Here is a 20,120-nt window from a genome sequence, read left to right as displayed (position 1 = left end):
GTCATGCTGGCCACATGACCCGGAAGCTGTACGCCGGCTCCCTCGACCAATAAAGCGAGATGAGCGCTGCAACCCCAGAGTCGGCCATGACTGGACCTAATGGTCAGGGGTCCCTTTACCTTTACCTTTATAAAGGTGAGAGGAGGAGGAGGAGGAGGAGGAGGAGGAGGAGACCTCTGCACAAAAGGCCTCAAGGTTCTTCTTGTGAGATTGCGGTTGTTTTTGCAACAATAAAAGAAAACACACCTCAAAATGGCAGCTGGAACCACATGGTTGTGGAGATGGCAGCTATGATTAGTGCATTTAAGAATTATTTCCATAGGGCGAGGTTTGGTTATCGCTAATGTAGTTTGCAATTTGAAGTGAGTCTTTCTGTCCCCTTGAGCTTCTTCACTGGGTGTAGTAAGAATAATAATAATAATAAAGACTGACTTATTTGTTGAAAATCTGTCTATAGGGTGAGGTTCTCGAGCTTGCTGATTTCAGCAAGTTTTCATTGAAGGGGGTACATGCCCATAGCTACAGATCATGCAAAGAACAAAGCACAAGTCTATGCGAGCTCTCTACACCCTCACCAGAGCCTTGCATGCCTTTGCATGTTGTTAAGTCTCCTTCTCTGAATGGGAATAAATGCAATTTCAAACACACAAACTGAGCAATGGGGCAGAGATGGTGCTCCCTCACACTGTCTAAGGGGCAGGTTTTGTTCACCAAGTCAAGAAAATGCATATTGGTTCTGACAATGGAGGGAAGGATCTGTAGAGTTCAGTTCTCGCAGTTTCTCATTCTGCTGATCTTAAATTCAACTCTTTACAATTTGCAGCTATTTGTGATTTTCTCACCCTTTAAAAAAGTCCTAGTGAAAATTCATCAGCATTTCAATGAAGTTTTATCCTAATAAATACATTTTATATGTCATCTTAGCTAATGTGAAACATTTCTGCAAATAATTTCCCCTAATTCAATGCATTTTGGTATGCTGTTTTCAATAAATTCTTTATTTTTATGTACACTTTCCACTAATATATTGTTGTTGTTGTTTAGTCATTTAGCCGTGTCCGACTCTTCGTGACTCCATGGACCAGAGCACGCCAGGCACTCCTGGCTAATATATACATACGCCACTAATATATACATTATTTTATAAGCTTTGTTCAGTTGGAAAACTGCATTGCAAAATTCAGATGTGTGTGAATTCGATTCACATGTGCTTCGATTCACATGTAGTTTCAGAAAGTGGAATTTTTTTTGGGGGGGTGACTTTAAATGTGTAATGAATCAATACTCTCCTTTTGTTACGAAAAAGGAGCAATGCAGAAGCGAGCTCCAGGTGGCTGGAATGGTAAACAGGAAACTGATGTTATTGGATTGTACCGTGGGAACCAGGGACAGTCTGTAAAGTGCTCTGAGAGCCGGATGTTAGCTCAGAGTGTCACATGACCCTGTACTGGAAGTACATGGGTGGAGTTATTCTCTCTCTGCAGCTGGGTATCAGAGAGTGCAGACATGTTGTTCTCTGCACTGAGGAAAGACAGAAATAAAGGCATGTAAATACATTTCTGTCTGTCTCTTTCCCCTCCCTGGGGATGGCAGGGAGTGAGGGAGGAGGAGTGGCTGTGTTCTTCTTTCACGTTTGAAGAAGGATCGGCCGATAAAGACCTCGCCTTGTCTTGCCGGGAGTCGTTGACGGGGGGGTCAACATGGAATCAAGCCGGGCACCTGGAGAAGTGCCAAATGCCTCTGAATCGAAGGCTTGAATCAACATATGGTAGCAGACGCTGCTGGTTATCTGATCCATGGGAATCAGCATGAGAGGTGAGAGGTTGATGGATCGTGTGCCATCCTCTGCACCAAGGAAAGAAGATAACGTCTGCAATTGCAGCCAGAAGCTGAACAGACGGCTGGCCCCAAGAGGGGGTGTTTTCCAAGCAACGGAGCCTCAAAAAGGTATGCTGAATATCGGGCTAAAAGTGTGAATGCAGAATGATTTATTCTCTGGTTCACGAGAGAGCTGCGTTTGGAAAAACAAGCTCTGAAAGAAAGACTTGCATACCAGAAATTCCTGTGGTGAGATAAGGATTCCCGTCCCGGGGAAGGTTGCTAAGCAACGACAGTCGGCAGTGGAAAACTACTGACACCTGGGGCTGGCTCAGTCAGAGCTGGGAAAGCGAAAGTTGTTTTGACTGTGAGACTGTGGAAATTGCCTGCCTGGGAAAGAGGCAGAAAAACAGCTCAAAAAGGAGCTTTTGGGTTTTTACTAGCTCGAGAGTGGAGAGCTGAGGCTTGGATTCAAAATGGATGCAAAGGACAGGGGGAGGGAAGAACGGAGTTCTAATTCCCCCACTGATGTTGCTACTGGAGAGGATGCTGTAGCTTTGAACGTTGTCCGATGCTACAATTGCGGACAGGCTGGGCATCTTCAGCGGAGCTGCAAGAAGCCACGCCAGCCGAAAGGAGCGAAGGGCCGCTCAGCAAAGCCTGAGGCGTCAGGCAAAGGTCATACCAAGCCTATGGTGGAACCTGCAAGGGCTTTGATGGCGAAAGGAACCACGCCAGATGTTGGGAACGCGTTTATTATCGACACTGCAGCGACGGTTCATATGTCCCCACACAGAGGACTCTTTTCATCGTTTAAGAAGCAAAGCTTCGCTGTGGAACAAGCCAACGGTCAGAAGCTGGAGGCGACTGGGGTTGGATCTGTGTATCTTAAGAGTCTGAACTTGACAATACATAATGTTTACTTGGTTCCTGAATTGAAGTTCAATCTGCTGAGTGTTTCGCAGATTGCAAAGAAAGGACTGAGACTGTCCTATGATGATAAGAGCTGCGAGATCTTCAAAGATGGAGAGTTATATCTTTCTGCCAGACAGAAAGATGGACTGTATTTGTTGGACTTTGACCAAAGTGATTACATGGAATGTAATTCTGAGTCTAACATGATTTCTCTTGCAGGTGTGACCAAAACGAGCGCCAAGAAGGTGGCCAGGGTCGACAGAGCGTTTCAGCGGGTGTATGCTGATGTGATTGGTCCTCTAGAACCATCTAGAGGCAATGCAAGATTTTATCTTGTGTGTGTGGATCATTTCTCTAACTTTGTCTGGGTTTATGTGTTAAAGAAGCCACAGGAAGCCTTAGAAAGGTTTCAGGAGTTTTGTGACAAAGTTAAAGATATGCATGATGCTAACATTGATTGTCTTTTGACAGATGAGAAGCAGATTTTTCTTTTACAGGATTTCCAGAGGTTCCTGCAGAAGAAGGGGATCAGACACAAGATTGCTGTTTCAGCGGAAGCGTGGAACAGGGGTGTTTGTGTAAAAGTGAACAAAGAATTGCAAAAGGGAATGAATGCGCAATTGCTTAGTTCACATCTGCCACATGAGTTCTGGGCGGAGTCACTCATGTCGTTTTGTCATGCATGGGTGAGAAAGGTTTCGAAAGAGTTGGGAAGTTCTCCTTTTGAGAAACTGTTCCACAGAAAACCTTCTGTTGCCCATTTCAAGGTTTTTGGGTCTCATGTGAGGACAGAAGCTCCAGGTGGAGTAAAGAATGCCAGAGGCATTTTTGTGGGATATGAAAAGGGTCTCTACAGAGTAATTTTGTCTGAATCTGGTCAGGTGATTCTCACAAAATTTCTAGAGAGTGCTCCTGAAAAGGAGAGAGTGATAGCACACACATTTCCCACAGAGGACGATTCAGATGATGATGATGATTTCACAGAGTACAGTGGTACTGAGAGTGACAGTGATAGCTCAGAGAGCTCAGTTGTCACAGTCATTGAGAGGAAATCTCACACAATGGATAGACCTTCACAGGTGAAGGATGAACCACTGTTTACTGTTGGAACTGGTTCTCCTAAGAGTCCTGAGACAGAACCAGTGAGCAGAGAGGATCAGCACCTCACACGCAGGTCTGTGAGAGTCACAAAGGGTGAACCACCCAAAAGGTACTCAGAAGAGTATGCTAATTTAGCTGTTGCATGTGTTGCTGTTGTACACAACCGAGGACAGGTTGGAGCTGTGTCTAAGTCAGAGACAAAGACACAACAGAGAGTTGCTAGCCGAGGTAATGCAGATGCACTCATTCCTTGGAAGCCAGACAACCAGAGAGGTACACTGGGGAAACCAGTGGCGGGTAGTTCCAAGGGTGGAACTGAAACAACAGGGGAGTGTTATGTGTATAACAACTGTTTGTTTTCTTCTCTGGATCACGCTTTGTTTGCCGCAACACGCATTGATTCTTTTGGGGGAGGATGTTACGAAAAAGGAGCAATGCAGAAGCGAGCTCCAGGTGGCTGGAATGGTAAACAGGAAACTGATGTTATTGGATTGTACCGTGGGAACCAGGGACAGTCTGTAAAGTGCTCTGAGAGCCGGATGTTAGCTCAGAGTGTCACATGACCCTGTACTGGAAGTACATGGGTGGAGTTATTCTCTCTCTGCAGCTGGGTATCAGAGAGTGCAGACATGTTGTTCTCTGCACTGAGGAAAGACAGAAATAAAGGCATGTAAATACATTTCTGTCTGTCTCTTTCCCCTCCCTGGGGATGGCAGGGAGTGAGGGAGGAGGAGTGGCTGTGTTCTTCTTTCACGTTTGAAGAAGGATCGGCCGATAAAGACCTCGCCTTGTCTTGCCGGGAGTCGTTGACGGGGGGGTCAACATGGAATCAAGCCGGGCACCTGGAGAAGTGCCAAATGCCTCTGAATCGAAGGCTTGAATCAACACCTTTGTCTCTAATTCTGACTAAATCTCAGAAATTACCAAGGGCCAAACAACATGTTTCATGTGTAGAATGCAGCTACATCTTTGGTTTTTCTTGTTTGGAGGTTCTAGCAGGGGAGCGCAGCTATCGTATACCCTTGACCGAAGAACGGTACACTCCTTCTATCTGGGATGGTCGTCCTCTTCCACCGAGCGCGCAGCTTCGGGAGGGACGCACATGGAGCGGTGAGGGAGGAAGGGGACACCCACCTAGCCAGCCAGATCAGCCGAATCAACCCTGGCGATCAATGGGGTGACAGATGTCGCAGCCAGATCGCCCTCACACCCCATCTTTGGTTTTTCTTTAATCGATTAATTACAGGTATGGGGGGGTGTCCCAGTGCTAATTGTGAGCACAGCAAGCTGGGAGGGGAGGAGTTTTTGTTACGAAAAAGGAGCAATGCTGCTGAGGAGTGCAGACATGTTTCCTCTGCACTGCTGGAAAGACAGAAATAAAGGCATGTAAATACATTTCTGTCTGTCTCTCTCCCCTCCCTGGGGATGGCAGGGAGTGAGGGAGGAGGGATGGTTGTGTTCTTCTCACGTTCGTGAGGAGGATCGGCCGATAGAGACCTCGCCTTGTCTTGCCGGGAGTCGCTGACGGGGAGGTCAACAAGGAATCAAAGTCGGGCACCTGGAGAGTGCCAAATTCCTCTGACTGATATGGCTTTGAAGATTCCGACATATGGTAGCAGAAGCTGCTGGTTATCTGATCCATGGGAGTCAGCATGAGAGGTGAGAGGTTGATGGATCGTGTGCCATCCTCTGCACCAAGGAGAGAAGATAACGTCTGCATTGCAGCCAGAAGCTGAACAGACGGCTGGACACCGAGAGGAGGTGTTTTCCAAGCAACGGAGCCCCAAAAAGGTATGCTGAATATCGGGCTAAAAGTGTGAATGCAGATTGATTCTCTGGTTCACAGGAGAGCTGCGTTTGGAAAAACAGCTCTGAGAGCTAGGCTTGCATACCAGAAATTCTTGTGGCGAGATAAGGATGAAAAGTATGCACAGTTGCTAGGCAACGACCGTCAGTCGGCTTGGAAAGTTACTGACACCTGGGGCTGGCTCAGTGAGAGCGAGAGTTGTTTTGTCTTCACTTCTTTGCAAGGACTGTGAGACAGCTTGGAGATTGCCTGCCTGAGAGAGGCAGGAAGACAGCTCAAAAGAGCTTTTGGATTTTACTAGCTCGAGGGCGAAGAGCTGAGGCTTGGATTCAAAATGGATGCCAAGGACAGGGGGAGGGAAGAACGGAGTTCTAATTCCCCCACTGATGTTGCTACTGGAGAGAATGCTGTAGCTTTGAACGTTGTCTGAGTTTACAATTGTGGACAGGCTGGGCATCTTCAGCGGAACTGCAAGAAGCCACGCCAGCCAAAAGGAGCGAAGGGCCGCTCAGCAAAGCCTGAGGGAGCAGGCAAAGGTCATACCAAGTCTTCGGTGAAACCTGCAAAGGCCCTGATGGCGAAAGGAACCACGCCAGATGTTGGAAACTCGTTTATAATCGATGCGGGCTGTTCTGTTCATATGTCCCCGCACAGAGGACTCTTTTCAACGTTTAAGAAGCAAAGCTTCGCTGTGGAACAAGCCAACGGTCAGAAGCTGGAAGCGACCGGGTTTGGAACTGTGTATCTCAGGAGTCTGAACCTGACTATACACAATGTTTACTTGGTTCCTGAATTGAAGTTCAATCTGCTGAGTGTTTCGCAGATTGCAAAGAAAGGACTGAAACTGTCCTATGATGCTGAGAGCTGCAAGATCTTCAAAGATGGAGAGTTGTATCTTTCTGCCAGAGAGAAAGATGGACTGTATTTGTTGACTTTTGAGCAAAGTGATTACATGGAATGTAATTCTGAGTCTAACTTGATTTCTCTTGCAGGTGTGACCAAAACAAGCGCCAAGAAGGTGGCCAGGGTCGACAGAGCGTTTCAGCGGGTGTATGCTGATGTGATTGGTCCTCTAGAACCATCTAGAGGCAATGCAAGATTTTATCTTGTGTGTGTGGATCATTTCTCTAACTTTGTCTGGATTTATGTGTTAAAGAGGCCACAGGAAGCCTTGGAAAGGTTTCAGGAGTTTTGTAACAAGGTTAAGAATGTGCATGATGCTAACGTTGATTGTCTTTTGACAGATGAGAAGCAGATTTTTCTTTTACAGGATTTCCAGAGGTTCCTGCAGAAGGAAGGAATAAGACACAAGGTTGCTGTTTCAGCGGAAGCGTGGAACAGGGGTGTCTGTGTACGGGTGAACAAAGAATTGCAAAAGGGGATGAATGCGCAATTGCTTAGTTCACATCTGCCACATGAGTTCTGGGCGGAGTCACTCATGTCGTTTTGTTATGCGTGGGTGAGAAAGGTTTCAAAAGAGTTGGGAAGTTCTCCTTTTGAGAAACTGTTCCACAGAAAACCTTCTGTTGCCCATTTCAAGGTTTTTGGGTCTCATGTGAGGACAGAAGCTCCAGGTGGAGTAAAGAATGCCAGAGGCATTTTTGTGGGATATGAAAAGGGTCTCTACAGAGTAATTTTGTCTGAATCTGGTCAGGTGATTCTCACAAAATTTCTAGAGAGTGCTCCTGAACAGGAGAGAGTGATAGTACACACATTTCCCACAGAGGACGATTCAGGTGATAATGATGATTTTACAGACTACAGTGGTACTGAGAGCGACAGTGATAGCTCAGAGAGCTCAGTTGTCACAGTCATTGAGAGGAAATCTCACACAATGGATAGACCTTCACAGGTGAAGGATGAACCACTGTTGACTATTGGAACTGGTTCTCCTAAGAGTCCTGAGACTGAACCAGAGAGCAGAGAGGATCAGCACCTCTTGCGCAGGTCTGAGAGAGTCACAAAGGGTGAACCACCCAAAAGGTACTCAGAAGAGTTTGCTAACTTAGCTGTTGCATGTGTTGCTGTTGTACACAACCGAGGACAGGTTGGAGCTGTGTCTGAGTCAGAGACAAAGACACAACAGAGAGTTGCTAGCCAAGGTAGTGCAGATGCACTCATTCCTTGGAAGCCAGACAACCAGAGAGGTACACTGGGGAAACCAGTGGCGGGTAGTTCCAAGGGTGGAACTGAAACAACAGGGGAGTGTTATGTGTATAACAACTGTTTGTTTTCTTCTCTGGATCACGCTTTGCTTGCCGCAACACGCATTGATTCTTTTGGGGGAGGTTGTTACGAAAAAGGAGCAATGCTGCTGAGGAGTGCAGACATGTTTCCTCTGCACTGCTGGAAAGACAGAAATAAAGGCATGTAAATACATTTCTGTCTGTCTCTCTCCCCTCCCTGGGGATGGCAGGGAGTGAGGGAGGAGGGATGGTTGTGTTCTTCTCACGTTCGTGAGGAGGATCGGCCGATAGAGACCTCGCCTTGTCTTGCCGGGAGTCGCTGACGGGGAGGTCAACAAGGAATCAAAGTCGGGCACCTGGAGAGTGCCAAATTCCTCTGATATGGCTTTGAAGATTCCGACAGTTTTACCTCTCTCCTCTGCAGCCACAATCCAGAAAAAAAATCTAACACACCCATCCACACAGCAACAAGGCTCAGGCACTGTCTACACATCCTGCTTTGAGAAGAACATATAAGTCCTAATAAAGTGTCTTGTGGAGGCAGTGGAACTTTTCAAGAAAATAAGCACACACTTTGAAGAGATGATCCATCATGTCCTTAGAATCATAGGATTGAAAGGGCCCACAATGGTTAATAATAATAATAATAATAATAATAATAATAATTTATTTATACCCCACCCATCTGGCTGAGTTTCCCCAGCCACTCTGGGCGGCTCGCAATCAAGTGCTAAAAAAATTACAGCATTAAATATTAAAAACTTCCCTAAAAAGGGCTGCCTTCAGATGTCTTTTAAAGATAAGTTAGCTGCTTATTTCCTTGACATCTGATGGGAGGGCATTCCACAGGGCGGGCGCCACTACCAAGAAGGCCCTCTGCCTGGTTCCCTGTAACCTCACTTCTCGCAATGAGGGAACCGCCAGAAGGCCCTCGGCGCTGGATCTCAGTGTCTGGGCTGAACGATGGGGGTGGAGACGCTCCTTCAGGTATACAGGACCAAGGCCGTTTAGGGCTTTAAAGGTCAGCACCAACACTAATCCAATCCCCTGCAATGCAGGAATCTTTTGCCCAACGTGGAGCTCGAACCCACGACCTTATTCCACAAACATTCATATTCCACAGACATCTCTTCTGGTTGATGCCAAGCTCACCTCCTTCTCATCTGCAGCCAGCCCATCCGTTAGAGGAGCGTACAGAATCATATAGCCGGTTGCACCGGCTACTCTGTTCCATTTCACTCTCATGCTGCTGTGAGACACGTCATACAGCTCCAGATCTGAGGCCATTGGCAAGGCGACTGCAAGGGGTGGAAAACAATATGCAGTTACTTAGAGGAGAGCAGCTGAAATAAAAATCATTCTCTAACAGTAAATTCAAGGCTTCCTTTGTCAGGAATGAACAACCAACTTTGTTTGAACGGTGCTGACCAGGACGACCTGCAGCAAATTACCGATGCAAGGACTTTAAGATGAATGAGGCACAAAATAGCTTATTTCTTTTGCGCTGCCATATGCATGGGAGGTACTGCCTGAAAATATCATTGCACTTCTAATTCTTCTTCATTTTGGATCCTGTTTCTTGTTTTTCTGTTAGATTCCTCATTTATCTTACTGAGATGAATATGGTGATAGAGCCATGTTGCAAAAGGTTTAGGTTTAGTAGATATTAGGATTTCATTAGAACTTGGATGTTATAACTGGGATATGTTATAAGACAGTCTCAATGTGTAATAGAAAAGGGGTTATGAGAGGGGTTTGTGGGGGTTTAATTATTGTGCAAAGCCTGTGTGCCAGACTTTGAGAATGCAGTCAAGATCAGGCATAGGCAAACTCCAGCCCTCCAGATGTTTGGGACTACAATTCCCATCATCCCTGACCACTGGTCCTGTTAGCTAGGGATCATGGGAATTGTAGTCCCAAACATCTGGAGGGCTGGAGTTTGCCTATGCCTGGTCAAGATCCATGTGTAAGTAGGAATGTGTGTGCCTACTTCTGAGCATCAGCAGTTAGAATATGAAGAGTTAATTAACCTGGGTAAACTCTTAAGTCTTTGATCCCAGTCAATTAACAAGTGTTGATGAAGTCAAATTTGTTAGCTAATGCTTGAGGGAATTAGCCCTTAGTACTTCAAAGCATCAAAAGAACTGACCATTAGAATGCACACAAATAAAGGAGGCTCAGTTTTTAGGAACAGCAGAATCAGGAGATGATGATGATGATGATTTATTTATACCCCAGCCACTTTGGGCGGCTCCCAATAGAATATTACAACCATGATAAAATATCAAACATTTAAAACTTCCCTACATTTCACCAAATATGTTACCATATTGTGGTAGGAGTCAGAATACAGATGTAGCCTTGGATGAATTTTAAACACAGGCAGTTCTGTATTTAGGCTTTTTGCACTCTGTATATACATATAATACAAGCAGGGGACGTGGTCTTGGGAATGTCACATTAGCATAAATATTATTATTATTATTATTATTATTATTATTATTATTATTACCCCGTCCATCTGGCTGGGTTTCCCAACCACTCTGGGCGGCTCCCAACACAACATTAAAAGCACAATAAAACATCAAACATTAAAAACTTCCCTAAACAGGACTGCCTTCAGATGTCTTCTAAAAGTCAGATAGTTGTTTATTTCCTTGACATCTGATGGGAGGGTGCTCCACAGGGCAGGCGCCACTACCGAGAAGGCCCTCTGCCTGGTTCCCTGTAACCTCACTTCTCGCAGGGAGGGAACGGCCAGAAGGCCCTCGGAGCTGGACCTCAGTGTCCGGGCTGAATGATAGGGGTGTAGACGCTCCTTCAGGTATACTGCCTTGGTCTCGAGTGCTGTGGGGAACAAGCCCCTCTTGAGAGGACCATGCTGTAAGATCTGGACTCCCTCCATCTAAACTCAGGTGTAAATATGTGAATAAATCATATTTCTTAAAGCTACAACAGTCTTGATTCTCCAAAGCAGCACAGACCCTGGGTGAGCGCCTGGAACCCCCCCTGAAATCTTGCTACCGCTTGGTAAAGTGTTGGGGTGGCACCCAACTTCTGTAACAATATATTCCATTTCTTTGTTTCCATAGTCCAACTGAAGCATCACACCTATCTGCATGCCGAAAAACTGGCTGCCCCGGGTATGATACAAGGATTTTCAAACGTTAGCTGCAAAAAACAACAACCCATCACTGCCACATTCCAAAGGGTACTAAGGCATCTTCCAAAGCAGTAACATGTAAATTGTAGTCCTCCAGGTGTTGTAAGACTACAACTCCCATCATCCCAGATCCCCAGCCATATTGGCTGGGGTTGATGGGTGTTGGAGTCCAAAAGCATTCAGAGAGCCACACACCTGTTCGAGGATCACGTTCCATTCACACGCAGCATTGGCTGAGCTTGTTGAATCCCTTCACCCTGAACTTATAAAGATTGTGCCCTATGAAGCTCCCATGTCTTCCCCATAGGTGCAACACAAGAACTGCAAACAATATAATCCTAAAACAGTTCAGTCGGTAGAGTATGACACTCTTAATTTCAGGGCTGTGGGATTTCTGCATTGCAGGTGGTGGAACTAGATGATCCTTTCCAATTCAGCAATTTTTAAAAATGTTATTTGTAGTAACATATTCATTTTTATGCCCACGTTCCTCTAATACAGTGGTACCTCTGGATATAAACGGGATCTGTTCCGGAGCCCCGTTCGCATCCTGAAGAGAACGCAACCCGCATCTGCGCGTCTGTGCGTGCGCGGGTCGCAATTCACCGCTTCTGCACATGTGCGTGACATAACTTTGAGCGTCTACGCATGCGCAAGCGGCGTTCCATTACTTCCGGGTCACCATGGAGTGCAACCCCAAAATGCTCAACCTGAAGCAACTTTAAACCGAGGTATGACTGTATGTGCATTTTTGGTAAACATCGGTTGATTGGTTGGTTGGCGAACTCCATCACAAAATTCAGATAAGTGCAAATTTTGAAGGATGGATGCTTCATATTGCTTTGGAAAGTATGAATCTCATATATTCTCATTTAAATGCAAACTAAATCCAATTTCATACACATACCCCATCCCAAGGTCATACTGTCTTCAGATGCTCTGGAGGGTCTCCCATGATGTTATTGCTGACCACTCCTCTCTACGCAAGGGCAGGGAACCTGTGGCTCTCCAGATGTTGTTGGACTTCCAAGTCTCAATAGCCTCAGCCAGTACAACCAATGGTCAGAACTGATGAGATTCAGAGTCCAGCAATATCTAGAGGGTCACAGTTTTTCCATCCCTGGTCTGACCACCCCACCACCAACACCAAATATGCACTTATCTTTAACATTTTCCATGTCTCAAATGCTCATGGCATGAATTAATTTATCTCCATGGCTGGCCGCGCTGTTCAGTCGAGATTTCATTTCCTGCAACCTATGCACAAATGTGTGGGTTTTCATATTTGCTGTTCATTTTAATCTGTCACCATCTTCCAACGAGGTCAAAAATGTAAACTATATTTCCCCCCGCAAACTCCCAAAGGCAGTATTAATATATATATATATTTGAAATGGAGTGATTAATTATTTGCACATTTCAAGAGTATTGCTTTATGACACTCAAGCAAAGATTTGTTAAAACGGCGCTTGGAGACATTCAGCCTTGGGCAGTTGTGCGATCAGTTCTGAAAAATGTATAGGGATGGGCTTAGTCAGAACTTGAAAAGTGACTTTGAGAGTGCGCCAGGTGCTTTGGGATGTGATGTTACTGCGTCAGTATGCGGCAATATTACCACGGAGTTACTCATTAACCAAATCCTGACCGGGATGGATCACATCCTGGCCTACACATAACCTAATTCTTATGCAGTGCAATCCAATGCATGTCAGCTCAGGAGTAAGTCCCACTGGGAACAATGGCACTCATTCCCAAAGGAGCATACATAGCATTGATGCCCTAGTTCAATAATTCCCAGTGTTGGGGCACATGAGTGTGCCGGGACCTGCCAGCATGCTGTGTTAAATGACAACCCAAATAATCCACCTACACAGAAGTTGCCCGCAGTGTCTCTGTATGATTCACTGTCCCTTCCTCGGTGGGAGGCATTTCTGTTGTGTCACTGCTTTGGGTGTGATTGGATTCAGAGATGCAACAGAGCAAGGTATAGCTAAAAAAGGTAAAAGACCCTTGGATGGTTAAATCTAATTGTATTTGACTATGGGGTACATAATATGTATCCATTCTTAAGGAAATCAGCCCCAAATGCTCACTGGAAGAACAGATCCTGAAGCAGAGGCTCCAATACTTTGGCCACCTCATGAGAAGAGAAGACTCCCTGGAAAAGACCCTGATGTTGGGAAAGATTGAGGGCACAAGGAGAAGGGGATGACAGAGGACGAGATGGTTGGACAGTGTTCTCGAAGCTACCAACATGAGTTTGACCAAACTGCGGGAGGCAGTGGAAGACAGGAGTGCCTGGTGTGCTCTGGTCCATGGGGTCACGAAGAATCGGACACAACTAAATGACTAAATAACAACAAATGGGGTGTGGCACTCATCTTTGCTTTCAGGCCAAGGGAACCGGCGTTTGTCCGCAGACAGCTTTCTGGGTCATGTGGCCAGCATGACTAAACTGCTTCTAGCACGATAGGACACTGCGACAGAAGCCAGAGCGCACAGAAATGCCATTTATCTTCCCGCCACAGCAGTACCTATTTATCTACTTGCACTGGCGTGCTTTCAAACTGCTAGGTTGGCAGGAGCTGGGACAGAGCAATGGGAGCTCACCCCCATCGCACAGATTCGAACTGCCAACCTTACGATTGGCAAGTCGAAGAGGCTTGGTGGTTTAGACCACAGCACCACCGCGTCCCTGTGAGGGCAGGGTATAAGCTCAGAGGTAGACCACCTGCTTTTCAGCCTCAGTCCTGAAATTGAATGGCATTTCCCATTGAAGGTTTGGCTAGCAGATGATGGGCCCCAGAGCTTCTGCCAGTCGCAGGAGACACGGGCCTTCATTTGTAGGCAGATTCTTTTGAGGTTTGCACCGAGGAAGCAGCAAGATGCAGGAAATCTCTTGAATCCAGCTGCCCCCATAAAGCAGCGGTATTCGTCAAAATGGCTTTTTCCAAAAAGAAAAGAAAAGGAAGAAATATAAAACTGGGTCCGTAGGCAAGAGCATGTCAAGACACAAAACCTCTTAAAAGCATCTGTGGCATCCCTAAAGATATGGTGCTTAAGCATAAATAAAAGACTCTTCTCCATGCTGCTTGGAATGCAGAGCACACACACACTTCTAGAAAGACCATGCTAGGCACAAGCACCACATAATTACTCCTTCCTGGGTGATAGCTGAGGATTGGTGCCAGGTATGGAAGCAGACCTTCCATTCCCTTACTCACACAACCTAGAATCAATCGGCAGAGGAGCTGGAATGCAAGCTCTTATCAGGAGGCCTGCTGGTTTGTGTCTGGAGGATTAATCTCACTAGTCAGCAACAAGCAACAAGATAAAAGCTGACCCCCAAGGACAGGTGTGCTTTTCTTGAGTGAAAGCACACCGAGGCTGTGATCCAATGCATATTTATTTAGGAGTAAGTCCTACTGAACTGTATGGGACTTGGCATAGGCCTAGGCTGGTCAAGTGAGGCTTCGGAGTTGATTCTGGCCACATGTTCTTAACGCAGAAACCAGAGGATAGGAACTCATAATGCAAATGTGGGTTTTGGTTAATGTGGATTTAACATTCTCATCGCAAGCCAACTGCAACAAGAAACACTTTAAGCCTCATGCATGGTGAAAAGTCAAACTGAGGCCGGAGCTACGATACTTGGGGTTCTTTTGACAGCAAGGTAAGCCTGTGGTTAATTTTACAAGCACTTTTTACAAGGGGTGGCTCTTAAATGAAACAGACTTCACCTGAAAACAAAGAAGTTACTATGTCAGAGAAAACAGTTCATATGCTAACAATTTTCCTGATGCAGAAGCTTTTAGCTTATTCCCAGAGGGGTCTATCTCATGCAAGCACCACTCTATTTGAAAGTAAGGTGGTCAGATCCCAATGAATGGGCTTTACTGCCTCATTAAGAAAGCAAAGCATTTGCTCTGACATGGCAGGATTGCCTCTGATTCTCCCCCGATAACTTTTCTTGAGAGAGCACCCATCACCTGTTCAGATTCCGAATCTGACCGGACACAGGTTAGAGCTCAACGTCGAGCCTACCAAGTGGCGATAGCGACGGCAAAGAAGAATTTCTTCACCGCCTCTATTGCATCTGCAGAAAACAGCAGCAGGAGACTTTTTCAGGTGGTTCACAATTTAGCGGAACCACCTGCAACATCGGGGCCCAGTACGGGCCACATGTTCTCCTGCAATGATTTTGCAAAGTTTTTTGCAGATAAAATCGCTCAGATTCGGGAAGAAGTAGACTCCACTGTGGGAGCAGGGCCGGGGCGGGAGAGTGCTAGAGTTCTGTCTAGTCAAGTTGAGTGGGATCAATTCCAATCTGTTACATCCGAGGATGTGGACAGGCTGCTTGGACGAGTGAAACCAACCACCTGTCTCCTGGATCCTTGCCCATCCTGGCTTATAAAAGCTAGCCGGGAAGGACTGGGCGATGGGCTTCGTGGGGTGGTGAATGCTTCCCTCCGTGAGGGAGCCTTCCCAGACCTGCTGAAAGAGGCGGTTATTAAACCGCTTCTTAAAAAAACATCTTTAGAGGCGGCCACGATGGCCAACTATCGCCCAGTCTCAAATCTTCCATTCTTGGGCAAGGTGATTGAGCGAGCGGTTGCCGAACAACTCCAGGCACGCCTGGAAGAAGCGGACCATTTGGATCCCTTCCAGTCGGGATTCAGGCCTCATCATGGGACTGAAACTGCCTTGGTCGCACTGGTTGATGATCTCCGGCGGGCTAGGGACAAAGGTGAGACCTGTTTCCTACTTCTGCTGGATCTCTCAGTAGCGTTTGATACCATCGACCATAACATCCTTCTGGACCGTCTTGAGGGGCTGGGAGCTGGGGGCACTGTCATACAGTGGTTCTGCTCCTTCCTCCTGGGCCGTGTTCAGAAAGTGGTGGTGGGGGATGAGTGTTCAGACCCCTGGGCTCTCACTTGTGGGGTGCCTCAGGGTTCTGTCCTCTCCCCCATGCTTTTCAACATTTACATGCAGCCACTGGGAGAGATCATCAGGAGGTTTGGGCTGGGTGTTCATCAGTATGCGGATGATACCCAGCTCTACCTCTCTTTTAAATCAGAACCAGTGAAGGCGGTGAAGGTCCTGTGTGAGTGTCTGGAGGCAGTTGGAGGATGGATGGCGGCTAACAGATTGAGGTTGAATCCTGACAAGACAGAAGTACTGTTTTTGGGGGACAGGAGGCGGGCAGGTGTGGAGGATTCCCTGGTCCTGAATGGGGTAACTGTGCCCCTGAAGGACCAGGTGCGCTGCCTGGGAGTCATTTTGGACTCACAGCTGTCCATGGAGGCACAGGTCAAATCTGTGTCCGGGGCAGCTGTTTACCAGCTCCATCTGGTACGTAGGCTGAGACCCTATCTGCCTGCGGACTGTCTCGCCAGAGTGGTGCATGCTCTGGTTATCTCCCGCTTGGACTACTGCAATGCGCTCTACGTGGGGATACCTTTGAAGGTGACTCGGAAACTACAACTAATCCAGAATGCAGCAGCTAGACTGGTGACTGGGGGCGGCCGCCGAGACCATATAACACCGGTCTTGAAAGACCTACATTGGCTCCCAGTACGTTTCCGAGCACAATTCAAAGTGTTGGTGCTGACCTTTAAAGCCCTAAACGGCCTTGGTCCAGTATATCTGAAGGAGCGTCTCCACCCCCATCGTTCTGCCCGGACGCTGAGGTCCAGTGCTGAGGGCCTTCTGGCAGTTCCCTCATTGCGAGAAGCAAAGCTACAGGGAACCAGGCAGAGGGCCTTCTCGGTAGTAGCGCCCCTGTCCATATGATTGTCCAACACGGAAAGAAGCAAACTTTCAAATCTGATGCAATATCAGACACAGGTTTTAACCTATGTGGGCTTCCCATTGGCCACCGGGAGAACAGGATGTTGCACTAGATGAGACACTGGCCTGATCCGGCAGGTTCTTCTCATGCTCTTAAACCTGGAGTTACCAAATGTACTAGAAGCATTGCAGAAACCCTGTTCAGGTGTTCTAAATCCTTCATGCAATGAAAGAGAGAGAGAAAGAGAACCAAGGTACCAGCTTCATCAACCAAATACATTCCTGATTCAAATACATTCCTATCACCCTCCACCTGCTGGAGGGAGATCTTTTGAAGTGGGGAGCCTGTTTTTAAACCCATGGAAGCTCTATATGGATTCCATAACCTGGATTTTCCAAGCAGAAAAGGCGTTCCACTGCAGATGTTTGTCTCTAACTTGTGGAGGGTAGTCGGGAAGGCTATGGGGGGGGGAGGCAGGCAGAGCTAGCGAATTGTCACTGTTCTGTCTCATCACATCAAAGGTTTCGAATGCCTGATTAGGGCCTAAAGAATCCAGCTTCAGCACAGCTCAGAAACAGATACACACCGACTCTTTGTTCTGTTCCATTACTTACGCGTAGTTTCAGTACCCCGGAGGCCCTCGCTGGCAGAAGTAATGTATATGGCAAAAACAGCTATCTGGTATTCGGTTATAGACATCAGGTTTTTCAGCACTGCTGTTGAATCGCTGCCATGCACAACCACCTGTAGGACAAGACAGACTGAATGAAATCAAGTTTTTAAAAAAATTCATACCAAATCAGGTTTTCTCCTTTGCTTGGAAATGAGCCTTAGCACGATTCCAGGAGAAAGAGAAATGACTGGTGAAAGGAGGAGAATGCCAGTTCATTAGCAGTCACTAAAGATTTCCACCTTTCCCCCCAAAGAGTCCTCTACTCATGCCCTGCCCAAAATAGAGGCATCCCATAACCCACAAGCATCCCAGAAAAAAACGGGGCATCCTGTTTTCTTGCGCGAGAGCGCAGCAGCCGTTTTAGGTGCCAAAGTCTTGTGACGTTAACATATGAGAGACTGGAGGTGAAATAGTTAAACAAGTTACCCAATCAGAACCCAGGGGGGTGGAGTCAGAGGGACTATAAAACCAGCTCTGGGAGGGGCGAAAGGGGGAGTTCGTTGGGAGGTTGGTTGGAGTGGGTGTGAATTGGGATAGAGTCTGTGGGTAGGTTGAGTTAGTGTAGAGAAATAAGCTGAGTCAGGAACAGTTAAGGAGCTAGGAAGACCAGTAAATATCTGAGAGGTGGTTTAGTGAGTGAGAGCAGGCAGCGTAAGTTATAGGTCTGGATAGGCAACCCATGATTGTAATTGACCGATACCGTTTATGAAACCACACGCTTGTTAAACTGCAATAAATAAACAGAAGTTTATGTTCCAATTTAACCCTGACTGGACTCAGTATTGTACCAGGTAGGGCCTGGGTGGTGGCAGCGAGAAATAAAGTGGTGGCACAGGGATCCATAGACGGTGAAACGTCTGGGGACCCTGTGTGATCGCCACAAGTCTCGCCCCTAAAAAGCCATGAAGTCTAACAGATTGATTAGGCCAAAAGCAGATAAAATGGGCCTGCTTGTGGGCTTCCTGAAGACACCTTGAGTGGCTACAGGATATTTAATTACATGGAAGGATGTCTTGGCCAACTCCATCAAGGCTATTCTTAGGATTTTTTAAGGTGGCGAATTCCATCTCCCTCTCTTTCTATTAAACACATTGAGATGATTAAGTGCATGAGCACTCATTATACCATTACCTCCTCTGGCTGTCCTCCTCTTGTGGGGTAGTAGACAACTCTGTATTTCTCCACTTTGCCTGGCGCATGAGTCCAACTCACACGGAACCCTCTGGCTGTCACCTCGGATGTGACCAAATCTGTAGGAGCCCCCAGAGTGGCTACCAAAGTTCCTAAGTTTTAGGCAATTAAAAACAATCATTTTAACCGTGTGAAATGGAATACCGGCTACTCGTTGCGCTCTGTCGTAAGTTTCCTCATTTACCTTTGATTTCCTTTTCCTGTTCTTCAACTCTTGAGCACACGGTCTTGGTAAGACCTTCCACAATGGAGTTCATGAAGCTGAAGTCGGCAACGTTGTAGACATGAGTGCTGTCTGGTTCAGAGGCAATTTCCTTCAGTTCATTTTCATCGGCATTCTTTACACCTAGCATTGGAAGAAACGCCACAAGTTGCAAGCCTCAATTCAGCCTCAATTCACATTTGCACTCGGGATTCCCAGCCATCACCCCAAATTCCCATATCTGGTTGGCCACTGAGAGAGTGGAATGCTGAACTAGATGGGTCTTTAAAGGTAAAGGGTAAAGGGACCCCTGACCATTAGGTCCAGTCGTGACCGACTCTGGGGTTGCGGTGCTCATCTCGCTTTACTGGCCGAGGGAGCCGGCGTACAGCTTCCGGGTCATGTGGCCAGCATGACTAAGCCGTTTCTGGCGAACCAGAGCAGCGCACGGAAACGCCGTTTACCTTCCCACCAGAGCAGTACCTATTTATCTACTTGGACATGCTTTCGAACTGCTAGGTTGGCAGGAGCAGGGACCGAGCAACAGGAGCTCACCCCGTCGCAGGGATTCGAACCGGCGACCTTCTGATCGGCAAGTCCTAGGCTCTGTGGTTTAACCCACAGCACCACCCGCGTCCCTTAGATGGGTCTTTAGCCTGTTCCAATGAGAGAAAACACTTTCCAAAGCTAATCAATAAGACAAGAATACACACCAATAGCAAACAATTCAATGCCAGCGTCTTTCAGGTTCTTGGCAGGCGGAATGACATCATCTTGGGATTTCCCATCAGTGATCAATATACCGATTTTGGGGACCCCAGGTCTTGCACCTGCTTCTGGCTTAAAGTTGTTTTCCAAAATAAAAGTTAAGGCAAGGCCTGTGTGAAGAGGAAGAGAGAGGAAAGCCTTACTCAAATTGACCATATATAGAGAGTTAAAAGCTTTTGGCTGATTGTAATATGGATTGATAGCAAATAGTCCAGAATAGCTGGCTCATGTTTCCTCAGTGGGAGCTAATGGTTAATAGATAGCTGGGATTGTCACTGTGTTTAAATGAGATACTGGAAAAGATGGTACCCTCCCTCTAAGGCAGAGGTGGGAAGATGTTATAGGACTTCAGTTCCTATCAGCCACAGCCAATTCTTGGATTGTTGAAAGAAAAAACATCAAATACTTCCAATACAAAGGCCCAAGTACAACTTCCTGCTCAGCCAGAATGACCAGCAACTACCTCTCAGTGTAACTTACCTCACAGTTATAAAGATAAGGA

General features: G+C 46.7%; 1 protein-coding gene across 6 annotated transcripts in view; it reads right to left on the bottom strand.

Annotated features, from left to right (window-relative positions):
* The window catches only part of COL14A1 (collagen type XIV alpha 1 chain), a 150,593-nt gene that overhangs the window by 82,706 nt on the left and 47,767 nt on the right, over positions 1–20,120 (bottom strand). For all 6 annotated transcript variants that reach the window (XM_083621799.1, XM_083621800.1, XM_083621801.1 and 3 more), the window contains 5 exons: positions 19,564–19,728; positions 18,833–18,994; positions 18,589–18,740; positions 17,399–17,528; positions 8,980–9,125 (listed from right to left, as the gene is read on the bottom strand). In XM_083621799.1, coding sequence (XP_083477925.1) covers positions 8,980–9,125; positions 17,399–17,528; positions 18,589–18,740; positions 18,833–18,994; positions 19,564–19,728 — 755 coding nt within the window. The remainder of the gene's footprint in view (positions 1–8,979; positions 9,126–17,398; positions 17,529–18,588; positions 18,741–18,832; positions 18,995–19,563; positions 19,729–20,120) is intronic.

This window comes from Podarcis filfolensis (assembly GCF_964270895.1).
Source record: "Podarcis filfolensis genome assembly, chromosome: 7".
NCBI classification, from domain to species: domain Eukaryota; kingdom Metazoa; phylum Chordata; class Lepidosauria; order Squamata; family Lacertidae; genus Podarcis; species Podarcis filfolensis.
Note: the sequence above shows the minus strand (reverse complement) of the source record. Positions and strands in the feature narration are given on the sequence as shown.